At 39.9% G+C, this 23,808-nt stretch overlaps 3 protein-coding genes across 6 annotated transcripts; all 3 read right to left on the bottom strand.

The window, feature by feature from the left end:
- Nucleotides 1-2,815: 2,815 nt before the first annotated feature.
- On the bottom strand, nucleotides 2,816-6,281 carry LOC117819218 (natterin-3-like). Of its 2 annotated transcripts, none has more exons than XM_034692471.1 (3): nucleotides 6,151-6,281; nucleotides 5,161-5,251; nucleotides 2,816-4,049 (listed from the first exon to the last, which is right to left on the bottom strand). In XM_034692471.1, the coding sequence occupies exons 1-3, from the start codon at nucleotides 6,151-6,153 to the stop codon at nucleotides 2,971-2,973; spliced, it is 1,173 nt and encodes a 390-aa protein (XP_034548362.1). In that variant the 5' UTR covers nucleotides 6,154-6,281; the 3' UTR covers nucleotides 2,816-2,970. The 2 variants fall into 2 exon arrangements, with proteins under 2 accessions (XP_034548362.1, XP_034548363.1); XM_034692472.1 differs by lacking the exon at nucleotides 6,151-6,281 and adding an exon at nucleotides 5,428-5,447.
- Nucleotides 6,282-8,607: 2,326 nt separating this feature from the next.
- Nucleotides 8,608-11,987, bottom strand: LOC117819219 (natterin-3-like). Of its 3 annotated transcripts, none has more exons than XM_034692473.1 (3): nucleotides 11,910-11,987; nucleotides 10,920-11,010; nucleotides 8,608-9,807 (listed from the first exon to the last, which is right to left on the bottom strand). In XM_034692473.1, exons 1-3 carry the CDS (start codon nucleotides 11,910-11,912, stop codon nucleotides 8,729-8,731), a joined length of 1,173 nt encoding a protein of 390 aa, XP_034548364.1. In that variant the 5' UTR covers nucleotides 11,913-11,987; the 3' UTR covers nucleotides 8,608-8,728. The 3 variants fall into 3 exon arrangements, with proteins under 3 accessions (XP_034548364.1, XP_034548366.1, XP_034548367.1); XM_034692475.1 differs by lacking the exon at nucleotides 11,910-11,987 and adding an exon at nucleotides 11,158-11,217; XM_034692476.1 differs by lacking the exon at nucleotides 11,910-11,987 and adding an exon at nucleotides 11,187-11,206.
- Nucleotides 11,988-14,963: 2,976 nt separating this feature from the next.
- Nucleotides 14,964-19,463, bottom strand: LOC117819291 (natterin-3-like). The gene is made up of 3 exons (XM_034692583.1): nucleotides 19,439-19,463; nucleotides 17,513-17,603; nucleotides 14,964-16,216 (listed from the first exon to the last, which is right to left on the bottom strand). Exons 2-3 carry the CDS (start codon nucleotides 17,601-17,603, stop codon nucleotides 15,138-15,140), a joined length of 1,170 nt encoding a protein of 389 aa, XP_034548474.1. The 5' UTR covers nucleotides 19,439-19,463; the 3' UTR covers nucleotides 14,964-15,137.
- Between the last annotated feature and the right edge of the window lie 4,345 nt (nucleotides 19,464-23,808).

The following is a 23,808-nucleotide window of genomic DNA, read 5'->3' as shown; positions in this document are numbered from 1 at the left end:
TGAAGCTTTCATCCAGAAAGAGTTTCAATTTAAACAGTGCTTAATTCAGAGATGTTTGGGCAACGTCACAGACTGTGGGTACCACACGCAGGGATGGACACATACACACCCACACACACACACACACACACACACACACACACAAATATGGATACACACCATTCGTCTCTGCCAATATCTTGAATCACCCAGTGATCACTTGGTAAAAAGGTAAATACCTGAGAGCTCTACTTTGAAATGAAAACATACATGAACACAGCCTCCTGTCAGCTTACCGGCTGAGGGTTTGTTTGTTTTCCAAACAGTCAAACTGAAACTTTCTCCCAGAAAGAGTTTCGATTTTAACAGTGCTGTATTCAGAGATGTTTGGGCAACATCACAGCGACACTGCCAAAACAGGTGTGCATACAAACACACACCACACTTTCCCATCTCCGTTTATATGAAACCCTTCATCTTCATTTACTGGGTCATGCCACACACTGATATTGTGTTTGTATTGGAACCATCTGTATGTGATTGATGGCGGTGGTGGTAACATCTGAGGATGGTGATAAATTCAGCTTCTAGTTATGTGAGAGCATCATTACAGGATATTATCAACAGATGTAACGGCCATTTCGGTTCAACTGCTTGAGGTGCCCCATCTCCTGCTTTCTCACTAAGATACCAGGGGTCTCATGTACAAAGACTTGCATGGATTTCCTACTGAAACATGGCGTACACCAGGGATGGACTGGGACAAAAATTGGCCCTGGACTTTTGGTCCAGACTGGCCCACTACAATCCACGTGTAGATACTGTGCCAACTCGCGCCATTGATGTACATACAAACACACAAGCCCTTCATAACACCACTATACTAAACAATGTTCCTCTATATTCTGGAGCCTTGAATACATAAATGATAACTATACAGTGCAATGCTATACATCCGAAAACTTTCTGCCATGTGGGGTTCTTTGTTATTTGTTGAGGGTGATGATTTAAAAATTGCTGAAGGCTGTCTGGGTTGGGACAGGTGAAATAATTTATGGGTGGGCTCACTGGGCTGCTGGGCTCTCTGGGGAGATCATCTCCACTGACTGCCTGCTGCCAAAAAACATTCAGCTCTCTGAAAATATTTGCAAAATGAACCCGATGTGAGTCTCAGTTTCACTATTGTCAATTTAGCAGACCTCTCTCTGGTGTCAGCGATATAAACCCAGAAAAGATCCAGGGTTCATTCAAATTTACTCAGAAAATGAAGAGTGTTACTCTGTACATTTATTAAGGTAACATCATGATAGTGAGTAAAAAGTAAGAAGCCAAGCTTTGTCAAGAGAAGAAGAAAACTACTTTTACAGTGTTTGTTTGTTGAAAGAGGATTAGAGACACTGATGTTTTTTTTAGCTCTGACCTTCTTCATGGAATGTTCCATTTGTTCTCAGAATTCTGACATCATCAAAGACAGAACTCTGACATCATCAAAGACAGAACTCTGACATCATCAAAGACAGAATTCTGACATCATCAAAGACAGAACTCTGACATCATCAAAGACAGAATTCTGACATCATCAAAGACAGAACTCTGACATCATCAAAGACAGAATTCTGACATCATCAAAGACAGAACTCTGACATTATCAAACACAGAACTCTGACATCATCAAAGACAGAACTCAGACATCATCAAACACAGAACTCTGACATCATCAAACACAGAACTCTGACATCATCAAACACAGAACTCTGACATCATCAAACACAGAACTCTGACATTATCAAACACAGAACTCTGACATCATCAAAGACAGAACTCAGACATCATCAAACACAGAACTCTGACATCATCAAACACAGAACTCTGACATCATCAAACACAGAACTCTGACATTATCAAACACAGAACTCTGACATCATCAAACACAGAACTCTGACATCATCAAACACAGAACTCTGACATCATCAAACATAGAATTCTGACATCATCAAACACAGAACTCTGACATTATCAAACACAGAACTCTGACATCATCAAAGACAGAACTCTGACATCATCAAACACAGAACTCTGACATCATCAAACACAGAACTCTGACATCATCAAAGACAGAATTATGACGTCATCAAAGACAGAAGTATGACATCATCTACAACACCTGCTGTTGCTCTCCATACAGACTGTTTCTCCTGCTGACACCTGATTGGTGGATACTACTCAGACTACAGACAGAGACCAGAACCCTTCTCAGACTAAAATCCAGACCCTGAGATCCAGATTCAACATGTCTCTGAATCAGAATCTGTAATTACAGGTTAGTTGTAACTGAAAGTAAAAAGCTTTGTCAGGTCTGTCCTCAAGAGGAGAAGAAAACTACGTCTACAATGTTTGTTTGTTGAATGGACGTCTATGAAAGAGGATTAGAGACACTGATGTTTTATTTAGCTCTGACCTTCTTCATGGAATGTTTTCTCAGAATTCTGACATCAAAGACAGAATTCTAGAATTCTGTCTTTGATGTCAGAATTCTAGAACACCTGCTGTTCTCCATACAGACTGTTTTTCCTGCTGACACCTGATTGGTGGATACTACTCTGATCTCTTTGCATATAAAAACCTAACCTCCATCTACTGACTCTGTATTGCTTTAAATAGGAAACAGGGTAAAGAAGAAGAGGAATATAAAATGTAAAAAAGGATAATTATTAGAAACATGATGAGTGTCATTTTTTGTCAGTGTAGTAGAACAATAAGAAACACATTTTTAATGCCAGGTGATTTTATTATATTTGAAACAATTCATTGAGGACCTTTTTTTTAAATGCACAGATCAACATATTATAATGTTCTATTAATAACATCACTTTAGTTTAATCATCCTAATCAAGGTCATTGAAATGTGACTAAATGAAAGTTAATCCAAAAACTGGAGGTTAATCAAACATATAGATATACATGTCAAACATGATGTTAGAGTTTTATATTTCAGGTACATGTAGAATCATCCAGAAGTTCACATCTTGAAAGCAACACCTTAACTTCTCCAACCTGCATGCCGCTGTACGTCCCGGTCATGGACACTGTGTGGACCTCCCCGTTACCGTAGGTGTGTTTGATGAGTGCAGTGAACGGGATTGTAAGCTTGCTTTTATACCTCATCATCTGTATGGTGCAGCGTTTGTTTGGGGGGGCTGTGAGCTCCACAGATACTGTATCAGTGATGGTTTCTACCACGGTGTTGCCCTTGGAGTACTCAAATGTTCGCTCTAAGCTGATCTCAATACCATTAGAAGTGATGAGGGGGAGACCGGCTTTGATAGTTGTTTTAACACCCCTTTTTACAGATAATGAGGAGTTCCACCTATGTGTCACCTGATCCATCTCTGTGAGGGTGTCTGTTTTCACCACTGAGTGACATTCCTGATTCTGGATGGTGGACTCGCGTATGATCTCTGGGGTATAATCTAAGATCTTTGACTTGTCAGTGTTGTACCTGACATCATAAATCTCCTGGCTAATGATATCCTCACTGACTGTCAGGACCTGGTAGTAGCTGTACCTATATTCAGAACCCTCCCACGGCAGGTAGAAGACCTTGTCCTCAGTAACAACCTTTCCAAGTCCATATTCGTTCTTCCCCACATATATGTCCTCATCGGGACAGGTCCTGACTGAATTCTTGGGAACTGAACCATCGGAGTCACCCTCCCACTCCAGGATCTCAAAGTTGTCTCTGCTCACCAGGATGTCAAAAGGGAAACCAGCATTTTCTTTTTTTTGGTTGGGATAGTAGCACTTAGGAACTTTATTAGAGGGGTCATAAAAACCAGCATAACACTTGTATTTGCAGACATATTCAGTGCGATGAGTGTAATCATTGTAGATTGAGACTGCACCATTAGGGAGAGGGCTATGCCAGGGCACCCACTCCAGGTTGGAGCCATCACCACTTTGAACGATGGAAGACGACTGAGCCTGCTCCTTCCGCCTGAACTTTACAACAGTCACAAGACTTGGGTCCATTTCCACGGATGGGGTGACGGGGATTTCGGTGCCACTGAGATCTGCGGAGGAAGAAAAGGGCATAGTCAGGAAATTGGTTTCCTTAACACATCAGACTGGTCGAACTAAAGTGAAAGATGTGATGTTACTTGCAGGGGTGTTCCAGGGGGGCCCCATGAAAAAATATCACATTGGGCCCCATATATGTCTTGTAATATACCATTCATAATAACATCATATTTAAAGTTACAACAGTCTTTAAAAATGAATGCACAACAGAAAAGAGCAGCACTGAATCATGCAGAATGATGGATCTATAATGCTGTTCTGTATCAGCAACGCTAGATTTGATACTTTATTGTGTTCAAGTTTATTAATTACAATTATTAAGAGGTTAAAGCTACTTAAACAAATTGCCCCTCGTGGGACCGCCAACAATCCAGTCAGCATCAAAGTATCTGATTTAAGGTATTATTTGAGTAACCTCTGTGACATTAAAACAGACTAAATCCCTCAATGCTTCAACCTGCCCAGCATCCATACAGACTATAGGCTGTAGCTTATGTAGCTTAGCTATAGCTTTGTTTTTAGAGGCTTTTGTAATAGTACAGATAGAGAGAGAAAAAAGAGATTCCCACAGACCCCCTTCAATAATGCTAATTGACATGCTACGTTGCTCACCTTCTTGTTGGGGGGAGGGGGGGTGTTAATATGAATTTGCCCAAATAAAGTAGAGATCTCTGATACACATTTTATGAAGACAACGGGACCGTTTTGTAAATGACCTTATTTCTGAATGAAATATTAATTATGATTATTCTTTTTTATTTTTTTTCAGTTATTATTTTCGGCCCCCTGTCAGTCATGGGCCCTTAGAATCATCCTGACTTTCCCCCCCTATACGGCGCCACTGGTTACATGGCTTCCCGATGACTCCTTTCTATTACTTTGTTTAATGCTGAAAAGCTGCAGAAAGGACATTTTCCTCACCACGGTTTAATGTTCACTCATGGTGGATAAATATTGGGTGTCTGTAAATGATAACCCAACAAGTATAGACTTAACTTGCCATGTACAGTATCTGTTCAAAATTAAGCAAAGAATATAAATAAAGTTGTTAAAATATGTTTTGCTCCTTCTCATTACCCAAGTTTATAAAGCAGGTTTGTTTACCATCTATCGGCTCCATGTCGTTCTCGGTGTCCAGAGGACCGGTCAGGCACAGAGCTGGAAGGGCCAGCAGCAAGAAAACTGAAAACATCATCTGTAGAGTAAACACACAACAAAGACAGTCATCAGCAGTTTATCATACATCAGTTTATCATACAACATCAAACTTCAAAATACAAGGATCAGAGATCTGTATATGCACGCCTCTGCTCCATGTCTTCATATGATTGATACAGCTTACTATGAGTTCTTTGTAAAGCTCTGCCTCACCTGTGAGTTGGACTCGGACAGTGGGCCAACACATTAGTACACCTTCATTTACAAGGCAATTCTTGGCTACCACTGTCTGTGTGTTTTTACCCCACAGGGAAGTGCGGGTCAGTTTTTATCGCGCTCCTAGGACTCTTATAAACTCTCTGTCCTAAAAAGCTCAAACAGAAATGAGTTAAAGGACTTTGGGGTTTTTGCAGAATACCTTGAAACTCAAGGAGCTGGTGTCACTTCATGTTTTTAATGTTTTTAAATCTAAAATGAAAGATTCTTTAGGATGTCATGCTCGTCTGGTTCCACACCTGACTCCTCCATCCTTTCTTTTTCTGCAGATTTAGTGCTGGTGAATTGTACTCTGGTTTCCTGATTGTTAACCTCAATGATATTAACCTTTTTAAATAAAGAGTATATTATATAAATACAAGCTTGGTTGGGAATTTAACATCTTAAATATGAACATTGAGCCTGAGAGTTTTTACCATCTAAAAATGACACACACGTTTAGTCCGACAGTAAAATAATATGTTAAGATTTTGGAAATATGATCATAGATTTGATATCAGAGTTTAATCTCAGAACAATGTCAGATTAAAAATAATGTTAAATGAATTCCAAACATGATTTTTTTCTCAAATATCAACATTGATTATTATATTATGTATAATATTAACAAATGTTCATGATAGAATCCAACAGTTTAATATAACAGTGAAAGGTACTCACCATCTCAGTGTCCGTCAGCTCCTGCTCCTCCAGTGTCCTTCAGGTTTATATAGAGAAGCTGCTTCATGGCTGAGTTATCTAACAGATACTGCACTGGTTTTTTTCACTTTCTTGGCTCACTGAATTTTACCAAGGAGGAGTCATTCAAATTAATATTTGCCATGAGTCAAAATGAAGCTTTCATCCAGAGAGAGTTTCAATTTAAACAGTGCTTAATTCAGAGATGTTTGGGCAACGTCACAGACTGCGGGTACCACACACAGGGATGGACACACACTCGTCACAACATTCGTCTCTGCCAATATCTTGAATCACCCAGTGATCACTTGGTAAAAAGGTAAATACCTGAGAGCTCTACTTTGAAATGAAAACATACATGAACACAGCCTCCTTTCAGCTTACCAGCTGAGGGTTTGTTTGTTTTCCAAACAGTCAAACTGAAACTTTCTCCCAGAAAGAGTTTCGATTTTAACAGTGCTGTATTCAGAGATGTTTGGGCAACATCACAGCGACACTGCCAAAACAGGTGTGCATACAAACACACACCACACTTTCCCATCTCTGTTTATATGAAACCCTTCTTCTTCATTTACTGGGTCATGCCACACACTGATATTGTGTTTGTATTGGAACCATCTGTATGTGATTGATGGCGGTGGTGGTAACATCTGAGGATGGTGATAAATCCAGCTTCTAGTTATGTGAGGGCATCATTACAGGATATTATCAACAGATGTAACGGTCATTTCGGTTCAACTGCTAGAGGCGCCCCATCTCCTGCTTTCTCACTAAGATACCAGGGGTCTCATGTACAAAGACTTGCATGGATTTCCTACTGAAACATGGCGTACACCAGGGGTGGACTGGGACAAAAATTTGGCCCTGGACTTTTTGGTTCAGACTGGCCCACTACAATCCACGTGTAGATACTGTGCCAACTCGTGCCATTGATGTACATACAAACATGCAAGCCCTTCATAACACCACTATACTAAACAATGGTCCTCTATATTCTGGAGCCTTGAATACATAAATGATAACTATACAGTGCAATGCTATACATCCGAAAACTTTCTGCCATGTGGGGTTCTTTGTTATTTGTTGAGGGTGATGATTTAAAAATTGCTGAAGGCTGTCTGGGTTGGGACAGGTGAAATAATTTATGGGTGGGCTCACTGGGCTGCTGGGCTCTCTGGGGGGATCATCTCCACTGACTGCCTGCTGCCAAAAAACATTCAGCTCTCTGAAAATATTTGCAAAATGAACCCGATGTGAGTCTCAGTTTCACTGTTGTCAATTTAGCAGACCTCTCTCTGGTGTCAGCGATATAAACCCAGAAAAGATCCAGGGTTCATTCAAATTTACTCAGAAAATGAAGAGTGTTACTCTGTACGTTTATTAAGGTAACATCATGATAGTGAGTAAAAAGTAAGAAGCCAAGCTTTGTCAAGAGAAGAAGAAAACTACGTCTACAATGTTTGTTTGTTGAATGGAGGTCTATGAAAGAGGATTAGAGACACTCATGTTTCTTTAGCTCTGACCTTCTTCATGGAATGTTCCATTTGTTCTCAGAATTCTGACATCATCAAAGACAGAATTCTGACATCATCAAAGATAGAACTCTGACATCAAAGACAGAATTATGACATCATCAAAGACAGAATTCTGACATCATCAAAGACAGAATTCTGACATCATCAAAGATAGAACTCTGACATCAAAGACAGAATTATGACATCATCAAAGACAGAATTATGACATCATCAAAGACAGAATTCTGACATCATCAAAGACAGAATTCTGACATCAAAGACAGAATTCTGACATCATCAAAGACAGAATTCTGACATCATCAAAGATAGAACTCTGACATCAAAGACAGAATTATGACATCATTAAAGACATAATTCTGACATCATCAAAGACATAATTATGACATCAAAGACAGAATTCTAGAATTCTGTCTTTGATGTCAGAATTCTAGAACACAAAACTACGTCTACAATGTTTGTTTGTTGAATGGACGTCTATGAAAGAGGATTAGAGACACTGATGTTTTATTTAGCTCTGACCTTCTTCATGGAATGTTTTCTCAGAATTCTGACATCAAAGACAGAATTCTAGAACACCTGCTGTTCTCCATACAGACTGTTTTTCCTGCGGACACCTGATTGGTGGATACTACTCTGATCTCTTTGCATATAAAAACCTAACCTCCATCTACTGACTCTGTATTGCTTTAAATAGGAAACAGGGTAAAGAAGAAGAGGAATATAAAATGTAAAAAAGGATAATTATTAGAAACATGATGAGTGTCATTTTTTGTCAGTGTAGTAGAACAATAAGAAACACATTTTTAATGCCAGGTGATTTTATTATATTTGAAACAATTCATTGAGGACCTTTTTTTTTAAATGCACAGATCAACATATTATAATGTTCTATTAATAACATCACTTTAGTTTAATCATCCTAATCAAGGTCAGTGAAATGTGACTAAATGAAAGTTAATCCAAAAACTGGAGGTTAATCAAACATATAGATATACATGTCAAACATGAAGTTAGAGTTTTATATTTCAGGTACATGTAGAATCATCCAGAAGTTCACATCTTGAAAGCAACACCTTAACTTCTCCAACCTGCATGCCGCTGTACGTCCCGGTCATGGACACTGTGTGGACATCCCCGTTACCGTAGGTGCGTTTGATGAGTGCAGTGAACGGGATTGTAACCTTGCTTTTATACCTCATCATCTGTATGGTGCAGAATTTGTTTGGGGGGGCTGTGAGCTCCACAGATACTGTATCAGTGATGGTTTCTACCACGGTGTTGCCCTTGGAGTACTCAACTGTTCGCTCAAAGCTGATGTCAATACCATTAGAAGTGATGAGGGGGAGACCGGCTTTGATAGTTGTTTTAACACCCCTTTTTACAGATAATGAGGAGTTCCACCTATGTGTCACCTGATCCATCTCTGTGAGGGTGTCTGTTTTCACCACTGAGTGACATTCCTGATTCTGCATGGTGGACTCGCGTATGATCTCTGGGGGATAATCTAAGATCTCTGACTTGTCAATGTTGTACCTGACATCATAAATCTCCTGGCTAATGATATCCTCACTGACTGTCAGGACCTGGTATTTGCTGTACCTATATTCATAACCCTTCCACGGCAGGTAGAAGACCTTGTCCTCAGTAACAACCTTTCCAAGTCCATATTCGTTCTTCCCCACATATATGTCCTCATCGGGACAGGTCCTGACTGAATTCTTGGGAACTGAACCATAGGAACCACCCTTCCACTCCAGGATCTCAAAGTTGTCTCTGTTCACCAGGATGTCAAAAGGGAAACCAGCATGTTCTTTTTTTTGGTTGGGATAGTAGCACTTAGGATCTGTCTTATTTGGGTCATAAAAACCAGCATGACACTTGTATTTGCAGACATATTCAGTGCGACCAACATAATCATTGTAGATTGAGACTGCACCATTAGGGAGAGGGCTACGCCAGGGCACCCACTCCAGGTTGGAGCCATCACCACTTTGAACGATGGAAGACGACTGAGCCTGCTCCTTCCGCCTGAACTTTACAACAGTCACAAGAGTTGGGTACATTTCCCCGGATGGGGTGACGGGGATTTCGGTGCCACTGAGATCTGCGGAGGAAGAAAAGGGCATAGTCAGGAAATTGGTTTCCTTAACACATCAGACTGGTCGAACTAAAGTGAAAGATGTGATGTTACTTGCAGGGGTGTTCCAGGGGGGCCCCATGAAAAAATATCACATTGGGCCCCATATATGTCTTGTAATATACCTTTCATAATAACATCATATTTAAAGTTACAACAGTCTTTAAAAATGAATGCACAACAGAAAAGAGCAGCACTGAATCATGCAGAATAATGGATCTATAATGCTGTTCTGTATCAGCAACGCTAGATTTGATACTTTATTGTGTTCAAGTTTATTAATTACAATTATTAAGAGGTTAAAGCTACTTAAACAAATTGCCCCTCGTGGGACCGCCAACAATCCAGTCAGCATCAAAGTATCTGATTTAAGGTATTATTTGAGTAACCTCTGTGACATTAAAACAGACTAAATCCCTCAATGCTTCAACCTGCCCAGCATCCATACAGACTATAGGCTGTAGCTTATGTAGCTTAGCTATAGCTTTGTTTTTAGAGGCTTTTGTAATAGTACAGATAGAGAGAGAAAAAAGAGATTCCCACAGACCCCCTTCAATAATGCTAATTGACATGCTACGTTGCTCACCTTCTTGTTGGGGGGAGGGGGGGTGTTAATATGAATTTGCCCAAATAAAGTAGAGATCTCTGATACACATTTTATGAAGACAACGGGACTGTTTTGTAAATGACCTTATTTCTGAATGAAATATTAATTATGATTATTCTTTTTTATTTTTTGTCAGTTATTATTTTCGGGCCCCCTGTCAGTCATGGGCCCTTAGAATCATCCTGACTTTCCCCCCCTATACGGCGCCACTGGTTACATGGCTTCCCGATGACTCCTTTCTATTACTTTGTTTAATGCTGAAAAGCTGCAGAAAGGACATTTTCCTCACCACGGTTTAATGTTCACTCATGGTGGATAAATATTGGGTGTCTGTAAATGATAACCCAACAAGTATAGACTAAACTTGCCATGTACAGTATCTGTTCAAAATTAAGCAAAGAATATAAATAAAGTTGTTAAAATGTGTTTTGCTCCTTCTCATTACCCAAGTTTATAAAGCAGGTTTGTTTACCATCTATCAGCTCCATGTCGTTCTCGGTGTCCAGAGGACTGGTCAGGCACAGAGCTGGAAGGGCCAGCAGCAAGAAAACTGAAAACATCATCTGTAGAGTAAACACACAACAAAGACAGTCATCAGCAGTTTATCATACATCAGTTTATCATACAACATCAAACTTCAAAATACAAGGATCAGAGATCTGTATATGCACGCCTCTGCTCCATGTCTTCATATGATTGATACAGCTTACCATGAGTTCTTTGTAAAGCTCTGCCTCACCTGTGAGTTGGACTCGGACAGTGGGCCAACACATTAGTACACCTTCATTTACAAGGCAATTCTTGGCTACCACTGTCTGTGTGTTTTTACCCCACAGGGAAGTGCGGGTCAGTTTTTATCACGCTCCTAGGACTCTTATAAACTCTCTGTCCTAAAAAGCTCAAACAGATATGAGTTAAAGGACTTTGGGGTTTTTGCAGAATACCTTGAAACTCAAGGAGCTGGTGTCACTTCATGTTTTTAATGTTTTTAAATCTAAAATGAAAGATTCTTTAGGATGTCATGCTCGTCTGGTTCCACACCTGACTCCTCCATCATTTCTTTTTCTGCAGATTTAGTGCTGGTGAATTGTACTCTGGTTTCCTGATTGTTAACCTCAATGATATTAACCTTTTTAAATAAAGAGTATATTATATAAATACAAGCTTGGTTGGGAATTTAACATCTTAAATATGAACATTCAGCCTGAGAGTTTTTACCATCTAAAAATGACACACACGTTTAGTCCGACAGTAAAATAATATGTTAAGATTTTGGAAATATGATCATAGATTTGATATCAGAGTTTAATCTCAGAACAATGTCAGATTAATAATAATGTTAAATGAATTCCAAACATGATTTTTTTCTCAAATATCAACATTGATTATTATATTATGTATAATATTAACAAATGTTCATGATAGAATCCAACAGTTTAATATAACAGTGAAAGGTACTCACCATCTCAGTGTCCGTCAGCTCCTGCTCCTCCAGTGTCCTTCAGGTTTATATAGAGAAGCTGCTTCATGGCTGAGTTATCTGACAGATACTGCACTGGTTTTTTTCACTTTCTTGGCTCACTGAATTTTACCAAGGAGGAGTCATTCAAATTAATATTTGCCATGAGTCAAAATAAAGCTTTCATCCAGAAAGAGTTTCAATTTAAACAGTGCTTAATTCAGAGATGTTTGGGCAACGTCACAGACTGTGGGTACCACACACAGGGATGGACACACACTCGTCACAACATTCGTCTCTGCCAATATCTTGAATCACCCAGTGATCACTTGGTAAAAAGGTAAATACCTGAGAGCTCTACTTTGAAATGAAAACATACATGAACACAGCCTCCTTTCAGCTTACCAGCTGAGGGTTTGTTTGTTTTCCAAACAGTCAAACTGAAACTTTCTCCCAGAAAGAGTTTCGATTTTAACAGTGCTGTATTCAGAGATGTTTGGGCAACATCACAGCGACACTGCCAAAACAGGTGTGCATACAAACACACACCACACTTTCCCATCTCTGTTTATATGAAACCCTTCATCTTCATTTACTGGGTCATGCCACACACTGATATTGTGTTTGTATTGGAACCATCTGTATGTGATTGATGGCGGTGGTGGTAACATCTGAGGATGGTGATAAATTCAGCTTCTAGTTATGTGAGGGCATCATTACAGGATATTATCAACAGATGTAACGGTCATTTCGGTTCAACTGCTTGAGGCGCCCCATCTCCTGCTTTCTCACTAAGATACCAGGGGTCTCATGTACAAAGACTTGCGTGGATTTCCTACTGAAACATGGCGTACACCAGGGATGGACTGGGACAAAAAATTGGCCCTGGACTTTTTGGTCCAGACTGGCCCACTACAATCCACGTGTAGATACTGTGCCAACTCGCGCCATTGATGTACATACAAACATGCAAGCACTTCATAACACCACTATACTAAACAATGTTCCTCTATATTCTGGAGCCTTGAATACATAAATGATAACTATACAGTGCAATGCTATACATCCGAAAACTTTCTGCCATGTGGGGTTCTTTGTTATTTGTTGAGGGTGATGATTTAAAAATTGCTGAAGGCTGTCTGGGTTGGGACAGGTGAAATAATTTATGGGTGGGCTCACTGGGCTGCTGGGCTCTCTGGGGAGATCATCTCCACTGACTGCCTGCTGCCAAAAAACATTCAGCTCTCTGAAAGTATTGGCAAAATGAACCCGATGTGAGTCTCAGTTTCACTGTTGTCAATTTAGCAGACCTCTCTCTGGTGTCAGCGATATAAACCCAGAAAAGATCCAGGGCTCATTCAAATTTACTCAGAAAATGAAGAGTGTTACTCTGTACATTTATTAAGGTAACATCATGATAGTGAGTAAAAAGTAAGAAGCCAAGCTTTGTCAAGAGGAGAAGAAAACTACGTCTACAATGTTTGTTTGTTGAATGGAGGTCTATGAAAGAGGATTAGAGACACTGATGTTTCTTTAGCTCTGACCTTCTTCACGGAATGTTCCATTTGTTCTCAGAATTCTGACATCATCAAAGACAGAATTCTGAAATAATCAAAGACAGAATTCTGACATCATCGAAGACATAATTCTGACATCATCAAAGACATAATTCTGACATCATCAAAGACAGAATTCTGACATCATCAAAGACAGAATTCTGACATCATCAAAGATAGAACTCTGACATCATCAAAGACAGAATTCTGACATCATCAAAGACAGAATTCTGACATCATCAAAGATAGAACTCTGACATCATCAAAGACAGAATTCTGATATCATCAAAGATAGAACTCTGACATCATCAAAGACAGAATTCTGACATCATCAAAGACAGAATTCTGACATCATCAAAGACAGAATTCTGACATCATCAAAGACAGAATTCTGACATCATCAAAGAGAATTCTGACATCATCAAAGACAGAATTCTGACATCATCAAAGACAGAATTCTGACATCATCAAAGAGAATTCTGACATCATCAAAAACAGAATTCTGACATCATCAAAGACAGAATTCTGACATCATCAAAGATCAGAATTCTGACATCATCAAAGACAGAATTCTGACATCATCAAAGAGAATTCTGACATCATCAAAGACAGAATTCTGACATCATCAAAGACAGAATTCTGACATCATCAAAGACAGAATTCTGACTTCATCAAAGACAGAATTCTGACATCATCAAAGACAGAATTCTGACATCATCAAAGACAGAATTCTGACATCATCAAAGAGAATTCTGACATCATCAAAAACAGTATTCTGACATCACCAAAGAGAATTCTGACATCATCAAAAACAGAATTCTGACATCATCAAAGACAGAATTCTGACATCATCAAAGAGAATTCCGACATCATCAAAAACAGAATTCTGGAATTCTGTCTTTGATGTCAGAATTCTAGAACACCTGCTGTTGCTCTCCATACAGACTGTTTCTCCTGCTGACACCTGATTGGTGGATACTACTCAGACTACAGACAGAGACCAGAACCCTTCTCAGACTAAAATCCAGACCCTGAGATCCAGATTCAACATGTGTCTGAATCAGAATCTGTAATTACAGGTTAGTTGTAGCTGAAAGTAAAAAGCTTTGTCAGGTCTGTCCTCAAGAGGAGAAGAAAACTACGTCTACAATGTTTGTTTGTTGAATGGACGTCTATGAAAGAGGATTAGAGACACTGATGTTCTTTTAGCTCTGACCTTCTTCATGGAATGTTTCTCCATACAGACTGTTTTTCCTGCTGACACCTGATTGGTGGATACTACTCTGATCTCTTTGCATATAAAAACCTAACCTCCATCTACTGACTCTGTATTGCTTTAAATAGGAAACAGCGTAAAGAAGAAGAGGAATATAAAATGTAAAAAAGGATAATTATAAGAAACATGATGAGTGTCATTTTTTGTCAGTGTAGTAGAACAATAAGAAACACATTTTTAATGCCAGGTGATTTTATTATATTTGAAACAATTCATTGAGGACCTTTTTTTTTAAATGCACAGATCAACATATTATAATGTTCTATTAATAACATCACTTTAGTTTAATCATCCTAATCAAGGTCATTGAAATGTGACTAAATGAAAGTTAATCCAAAAACTGGAGGTTAATCAAACATATAGATATACATGTCAAACATGATGTTAGAGTTTTATATTTCAGGTACATGTAGAATCATCCAGAAGTTCACATCTTGAAAGCAACACCTTAACTTCTCCAACCTGCATGCCGCTGTACGTCCCGGTCATGGACACTGTGTGGACATCCCCGTTACCGTAGGTGCGTTTGATGAGTGCAGTGAACGGGATTGTAACCTTGCTTTTATACCTCATCATCTGTATGGTGCAGCGTTTGTTTGGGGGGGCTGTGAGCTCCACAGATACTGTATCAGTGATGGTGTCTACCACGGTGTTGCCACTGGAGTACTCAAATGTTGCCTCATGGCTGATCTCAATACCATTAGAAGTGTTGAAGGGGACGCCGACTGTGATAGTTGTTTTAACACCACTTGTTACAGAAAATGTGAAGTCCCAACTATGTGTCACCTGATCCGTCTCTGTGAGGGTGTCTGTTTTCAACACTGAGTGACATTCATGATTCTCGATGGTGGACTCGCGTATGATCTCTGGGGTATATTTTAAGATCTCTGACTTGTCAATGTTGTACCTGACATCATAAATCTCCTGGCTAATTATGTTCTTACGGACTGTCAGGACCTGGTAGTAGCTGTACCAATATTCATAACCCTTCCACGGCAGGTAGAAGGCCCTGTCCTTAGTAACAACCTTTCCAAGTCCATATTTGTTCTTCCCCACATATATGTCCTCATCGGGACAGGTCCTGACTGAATTCTTGGGAACTGAACCATAGGAACCACCCTTCCACTCCAGGATCTCAAAGTTGTCTCTGTTCACCAGGATGTCAAAAGGGGAACCAGCATGTTCTTTTTTTTGGTTGGGATAGTAGCACTTAGGATCTGTCTTACTTGGGTCATAAAAACCAGCATAACACTTGTATTTGCAGACATATTCAGTGCGATGAGTGTAATCATTGTAGATTGAGACTGCTCCATTAGGGAGAGGGTTACTCCAGGACACCCACTCCAGGTGGGAGCCATCACCACTTGGAACGATGGAAGACGACTGAGCCTGCCTCTTCTGCCTGAACTTTACAACAGTCACAAGGAGTGGGTCCATTTCCACGGATGTGTTGTCGGTGATTTTGGTGCCACTGAGATCTGTGGAGGAAGAAAAAAAGCATGGTCAAGACATTGGGTTCCTTAACACATCAGATTAAAGTGAAAAATGTGATGTCCACATTCAAAGAGGCCACAGGACACTCTGAGACTCCTGAATTTGGTATTCTTGTTCCTGACAAGACAGCCCATAGGAAAATAAATTTAGAGAGGAGATCTCAAAAGTGTTTCATTTCTGTCTCCTAGACAACAATGAGATCTGTTTGAAAGCAAAATGAGACTATAGCTTATGTCTCCTGTTTCTCATTCTTGCCTCCAGAGACTAAGTCTCAGCTTAGTCTCCCTTTCAGTTCTAAAGGAGATCTGGTCTAAATCTGAAATGGTTCTCAGGTATTTCTCAGGTGTTGTGACTCCTTTTGAGCTCAGGTGGAGAAATCAGGGAGCTCTCTCAATCTAACCTCATCCATTTGTTTTAGTCAGACTCAGTTTTTGTGTCTCAAGTTGAGCTCAGATGGAGCAAAGAAAGAGCCTGAGCTCATCTTTTCATCAACATTTATAGAGCCCTGCAAAATTAAGATTTCAATGTAATTGTCCACAAACTTACAATTCTCATTAAAACATTTGAACCACTTCAAGATCAGATATTTAGATGTGAACTGATCTCTTCTTTGACTTCACAGTCTGGTCCTTCCTTTACAAGTCTGTGTGGAACAAAACCACATCACTAAGATTTAGTGGATTTGAGAGAAACTGCTAAAGATAGAGATTTCATCCCAGGTCTGACCGACCATTTATTTAAAATATGGGCTGCAAAAGGGCCGACCAGATTTAGACAGATTATTATAATTAAAGGGGTGGATTCTATTGCGCGCTGGTGGCCTAGCGGTCTAAGCACCCCACATACAGAGGCTACAGTCCTTGTCGCAGGGGTCGCTGGTTCGATTCCCAACCAGTCGATCATTTCCTGCATGTCGTCCCCCGCTCTCTACTCCCCACATTTCCTGTCTCTCTTCAGCTGTCCTGTCAAATAAAGGCAAAAAGGCCAAAAATATATTTTAAAAAAGAGAAGAAAATGATCCATTAATGAGATCTCTCATTTAAGTCTCAAATCAGACTCATGTCATGGTCTCAACTATTTCTCCTGGTGAATTTTAGGAGAAACTAATGAGAACAATTTGAAACTTGAATGAGGCTGAAGTGAGAATCTCAATTTTGTCTCCCGAGACTTAGAAGAGAAAGACTTGAGCAGGAACATTTTCCTCTGGGAGACACAAAGCGAACACAAAGCAGAAACTGATTGTGAAGAAAACACCAAGTGTGTGAAGCAAACTTGTTTACCATCCATCAGCTCTGTGTTGTTCCTGACATCCAGAGGACCGGTCAGGCACAGAGCTGGAAGGGTCAGCATCAAGAAAAGTGAAAACATCATCTGTAGAGTAAACACACAACAAAGACAGTCATCAGCAGTTTATCATACAACATCAAACATCTAGGACTTTATCATTCCGCATTCTGGTTGAATCTAAATTTTAAATGTTAAATCTAAAATCTAAATGTTAAATGTTAAATCTGAATGTTAAATGTTAAATCTAAATGTTGTCGTTTTGGAGGAGCTCCGAGGGGATGAGGGGAGGGGTTAGATGGAATCCTGAGGACATGCTACATTCAAATTCATGCTAGTTTTCCGAGACTACCAACCCCAGCTTTAAGTGTTGCTCTGCGATCCAAAATATTTAGCAATATTCAAATTTACACTCCCATCTAGTAGAAATACCAAAATAAAAGCTCCATAAAGTGATGCAGATGTAGCAAAAGCAACTTAGCTTGTCTGTACCACAGACTGAGTCAGTACTGTCTCTGAGCGTTGCCTCTCAAACATTTGGTGCTAATGGTGCCCCATACAAATCCACACTGCTGCCTAAAGGAAGTACCAAAATAAAAGCTTCCTAAAGCGATACAGATATCCCAATCATAGTCTGTCAGTACTGACTCAGAATCAGAATCAGAATCAGCTTTATTGGCCAGGTATGCTTGAACACACTAGGAATTTGACTTTGGTAAACTGTGCTCTCTTTGTACAAGGCATAAGAATAAGACCTACAAATAAAAATAAAAATATAATAATAATATCATCAGCTATAAATACAAAAGAACAACAAATAGGCTTGACTAATATGTCCAGGCTAAAAAATTATATGATTAAAGTACAGTGGTGAGTTGCAGAAGTAGTTTTTACATTATAAAAATAGAAGTTAAATAATAAAATATAATAAATAGAAATATGGAATTCTGCTTGGAGAATTGTTGCATCGTGTATTTACAGAGAGTATTTATCTGACAGGTGTGACACTGTTATGGTTTAGTGTTCATCAGAGTGACAGCCTGGGGGAAGAAACTGTTCTTATGGCGGGTTGTTTTGGCGCACAGTGATCTGTAGCGCCTGCCGGAGGGGAGGACTCCTACGGATTACTGGCCAAACTGCCCGCAGGAGTCAGTAAAAATGTCTGAAAGGCAGTTTTGAAAGCCATCAAGAGTTTTCCCAATTCTCAGAGAGTACTGAACCAGTTCATGGTAATGGACAAACTAAGTTGCTGTTGCTAAATCTGGGATTTCCACTGGACTGCAGTGTGAATTTGCATATTAGCTAAATATTTAGGGTCACATAGCAACATTTAACATTTGGATTTAACATTTAACATTCAGATTTAACATTTAGATTTAGATTCAGCATTTGGATTTAACAGTGATTGTAACTTAAATATATTTTTCACAACAATATTAACTGAAAATGATCACAAATATTGCTCTTAATGTGATAAATGAGGGATTTTTTAAAATTCTCACTAGTTTTTATGACATTTTGGATCTGAATGTGGAGAAATGTTAACAACTTTACAAACGACGCCCAATAAAGAATTCCATTATTATTATTATTATTATTATTATTATTATTATTATTTATTTATTTATTTTATTTATTTTTTTATTATTATTATTATTATTATTATTATTATTATTATTATTATTAACATTCCAAAAGATGAACATTGAGCCTGAGAGTTTTCACTTTCTATAAATAATACACGTGTTTACTCAAAATACTATCTCAAGATTTTGGAAATATGTCATACTGTATATACGAAATGTGATAATTTAAGAAATAAAAATCATGTTTGTAATTCATTCAACATTATTAATCTGATATTGTTCTGATTTTACACTCTGATGTCAAGTTCTGTGATAATAACAGTGAAAGGTACTCACCTTCTCAGTGTCCGTCAGCTTCTGCCCCTCCAGTCTCTTTCAGGTTTATATCGTGGAGCTGCTTCATGGCTGAGTAATCAAACTACTAAAGCACAGTTTGCTATTTTATCTTAGCTTACACATTAAACACTGAAGTTTAACCAGGCGAGAGTCATCAAGATTAATGTTGTTCTCTTTGTGCCACATTGGAATTCTCTTCCCTGTTCCAGAGTTTCTATTTCTGATCGCAGAGCAACATTTAACATTTAGATCTAACATTTAACATTTCAATTCAACAATCAACATTCATATTCAACATTTAACATTTAGATCTAACATTTAACATTTCAATTCAACAATCAACATTCATATTCAACATTTAACATTTAGATCTAACATTTAACATTTAGATCTAACATTTAACATTTCAATTCAACAATCAACATTCATATTCAACATTTAACATTTAGATTTATCAATTAGATAAAACATTTAATATTTAGATAAATCATTTTACATTTAGATTTAACAATGAACATTCATATTTAACATTTAGTTACATTTAACATTTAGATCAAACATTTGTCATTTCGATTTAGCATTTAACATTTTGATTTAGCAATCAACATTCCTATTTAACATTTATATTTACACTACCAGTCAAAAGTTTGGACACACCTTCTCATTCCAGGGTTTGTATTTATTTTAATGATTGTAAAACTGAAGACATCTAAACTTTGAAAGGACATATATGGGATTATTTAATTTTTTATAAAGTGTTAAACAAAGCAGAATATGTTTTATATTTTAGATTCTGGAATGGTCTCCTGGAATGGTTTCTCTCAGTCTGCTTCATGAAGTGTAGCTGTACCAAGACACACGTCGACATGCTGACAAATAAAACAACAAGAAACACTAAATCTGTGACCAATCCTTCATAAAAGGTCCTGCTGCCTTTCTGGCAGAGGTCGGTTTGACTCCCCACGTCTGCAGATTTGAAGATCTAGTGGATGATTTTTATTTATCATGGATAAGTGCTAGCGCTAGTTAGCATAGCCACATAGCTACATGTTGGTAGCTGTGTACCAAGACACACGTCGACATGCTGACAAATAAAACAACAAGAAACACTAAATCTGTGACCAATGGTTCAGAAAGGTCCTGCTGCAGGCGCCTCTCCATCAGAATCAGATTCTGGATCAGATTCAGAGGGTTGAAGTAACGCGGGTCTGTGAGCAGCCGTGTATATTCAGCCAACATGTAAACATTAGATCAACGTGCTGGACAGACGAGGCCACACCCACTTCCTGAGGGGGCGTGGTCAGAGAGAAAACAGAGTGTTCTGAGCAGGGCTGAAGAAGAGGGTTTTTCAGGCAGACCAGAATCTGATTTCAAAGTGGTTTTTTGAGCATAAACTTTAAAGACATGTTTTGGGGACCTCTTAGACCAATATATGTTGATGAAAAAAGCGTGATATGTCACCTTTAAGAGTAATTGTAACTTGAATATATTTGTCATAACAAAATTGAATGTGAAGATCAAAAAAGAGTGACTTAAAAATTCATAAAACGTTTTTATGACATTTTGGAGCTAAATATGGAGAATTGTTTCTGTTATTTTCAGTGTGCACAACTTTTCAAACGGCTTCCAATAGTACTATTGGGAAAGACAATACATTATGTCAACATGTTTTAGGAGCAGTTTTTAAAATGAAAGTAAGTTTCTGACTGCTGAGCTGAGAGGACAGTTAATTGTTAACTATAAAGTTAATCTTCCTTGTAGATTCAACTTTTTAAATGCTGCATTATTCATGGATTTCTTCCTTGTCTTGATGAAATGCTGTTGGTTTTCCCCTGACATTCAGGAGGCAATGTTTACTCTCTGGTTTTACACTCTAGGGTTACCACAGATATTTGTATTTATCTTTGTTTCCTTAAATAAGTGAACGATTCATAAAATACTTTTCAACAGGTTTCATTAAAACAAAGAACAAGAGCCACCTACTTCCTAGTTTGGTTCCTTATAGTCTCACTAAAAGAAGCATGTATTGTATCTGTTATTTGTTTTTGTTAATATTCAATGAGTTCAGAAGGAAAGGTTAAGTTTCTTTCTTTAAAGTTTATTAAAACTAGAGCGATTTGGTGGTGGGCTCGTTCATCACTGGGGCCGAGGTCGCGGAGGCAGTCAAACAGCTCCGAAGCGGCAGGGCCCCGGGGGTGGATGAGATCCGCCCCGAGTTCCTCAAGGCTCTGGATGTTGTAGGGCTGTCCTGGTTGACACGCCTCTGCAACGTTGCATGGACATCGGGGACGGTGCCTCTGGAGTGGCAGACGGGTGTGGTGGTCCCCCTTTTCAAGAAGGGGGATCAGAGGGTGTGTTCCAACTATAGGGGGATCACACTCCTCAGCCTCCCTGGGAAAGTCTGCTCTTGGGTGCTGGAGAGGAGAGTCCGGCTGTTGGTTGAACCTCGGATACAGGAGGAACAATGCGGTTTTCGTCCTGGCCATGGAACACTGGACCAGCTCTATACCCTCGGGAGGGTGCTGGAGGGGGCATGGGAGTTTGCCCAACCAGTCCACATGTGCTTGACCTGGAGAAGGCTTACGACCGTGTCCCCCGAGGTATCCTTTGGAGGGTGCTCCGGGAATATGGGGTGGATGGCCTGTTGCTACGGGCCATTCAGTCTCTGTATTGTCAGAGCCAGAGTCTGGTTCGCATTGCCGGCAGTAAGTCGAATTCGTTCCCGGTGGGGGTTGGACTCCGCCAGGGCTGCCCTTTGTCACCGGTTCTGTTCATAACTTTTATGGACAGAATTTCTAGGCGCAGCCAAGTGGCGGGGGGTTTCCGGTTCGGTGGCCTTGGGATTCCGTCTCTGCTCTTTGCAGATGATGTCGTCCTATTGGCTCCATCGAGCGGTGACCTCCAGCTCGCGCTGGGACGGTTTGCAGCTGAGTGTGAAGCAGCGGGGATGGGGATCAGCACCTCCAAGTCCGAGGCCATGGTGCTCAGTCGGAAAAGGGTGGCCTGCCCTCTCCGGGTCGGAGGGGAGTCTTTGCCCCAGGCGGAGGAGTTCAAGTATCTCGGGGTCTTGTTCACGAGTGAGGGGAAAAGGGAGCGGGAGCGGGAGATTGACAGACGGATCGGGGCGGCGTCTGCAGTGATGCGGGCGCTGTACCGGTCTGTCGTGGTGAAGAGAGAGCAGAGCCAGAAGGCAAAGCTCTCAATTTACCGGTCAATCTACGTTCCGACCCTCACCTGTGGTCACGAGCTGTGGGTAGTGACCGAAAGAACGAGATCGCGAATACAAGTGGCCGAAATGAGCTTTCTCCACAGGGTGGCTGGGCTCAGCCTTAGAGAGAGGGTCAGGAGCTCAGACATCCAGGAGAGGCTCAAAGTAGAGCCGCTGCTCCTCCGGATCCAGAGGAGGTGGTTCGGGCACCTGGTTAGGATGCCTCCCGGACGTCTCCCTGGGGAGGTGTTTCGGGCATGTCCGACTGGGAGGAGGCCACGGGGAAGGCCCAGGACACGCTGGCGAGACTATGTCTCTCAGCTGGCCTGGGAGCGCCTCGGTATCCTCCCAGAAGAGCTGGTGGAAGTGGCCGGGGAGAGGAGTGTCTGGGCTTCCCCGTGTGAGACTGCTGCCCCCGCGACCCGGACCCGGATAAGCGGAAGAAGATGGATGGATGGAAAACTAGAGCGATGTATTCAAACACAGCAGGTTCAACTTTACAGAAAAGTTCAGACTCAAGGTATCAAATCAGAATTCAGAACCTTTTATCTGCACCAGTGAAACTGTCCACCTTTATTATTATATTTTTAACATTTATAAAAAATGTAAATATTAGAAACTGTCAGTGTCTTCAGTGAACTTTAGATGAGTTTTAAATTTAATGTTTTCTAAAATATTGTCGAGTTTGAAGAAGCATTTTTGAGTTATGAGCAGCCTGAGGCCTGAAATTTAGACGTTCATCATAAAATATTAAAATGTTAAAATCATGTCTATTTGTTGAGTTTTTCTTTACTTGGATTTTTTTTCAAAATATTTTTTAAACACTTCATTTGTTTTTTGTTTAATTGAGTTTGCTCTATTAAGTGTTGTTTTGCTGAAAATTGTTGAAATGTCCCTTTTTTTGCTAAATGTTAAAGTTAAGTTAAGTTAAGTTAAAATGAAGCAGTGGATATTAAACAGGGAATGCAGACTGAAACAGATGGGTTTTGAGTTTTGATTTGAAGAGGGGTAGAGAGTCAGAGTTTCTGATGTCTGGTGGGAGTGAGTTCCAGAGTTGGGGAGCAGAGCGACTGAACACCCTGCTCCCCATGGTGCTGAGACAGGCAGGGGGCACAGAGAGGTGGAGGGAGGAGGAAGACCTGAGGGAGTGAGAGGGGGTGAC

Source organism: Notolabrus celidotus, chromosome 9, assembly GCF_009762535.1.
Source record: "Notolabrus celidotus isolate fNotCel1 chromosome 9, fNotCel1.pri, whole genome shotgun sequence".
Lineage (NCBI taxonomy): Eukaryota > Metazoa > Chordata > Actinopteri > Labriformes > Labridae > Notolabrus > Notolabrus celidotus.
This window is presented reverse-complemented; position numbering and strand designations above follow the sequence as displayed.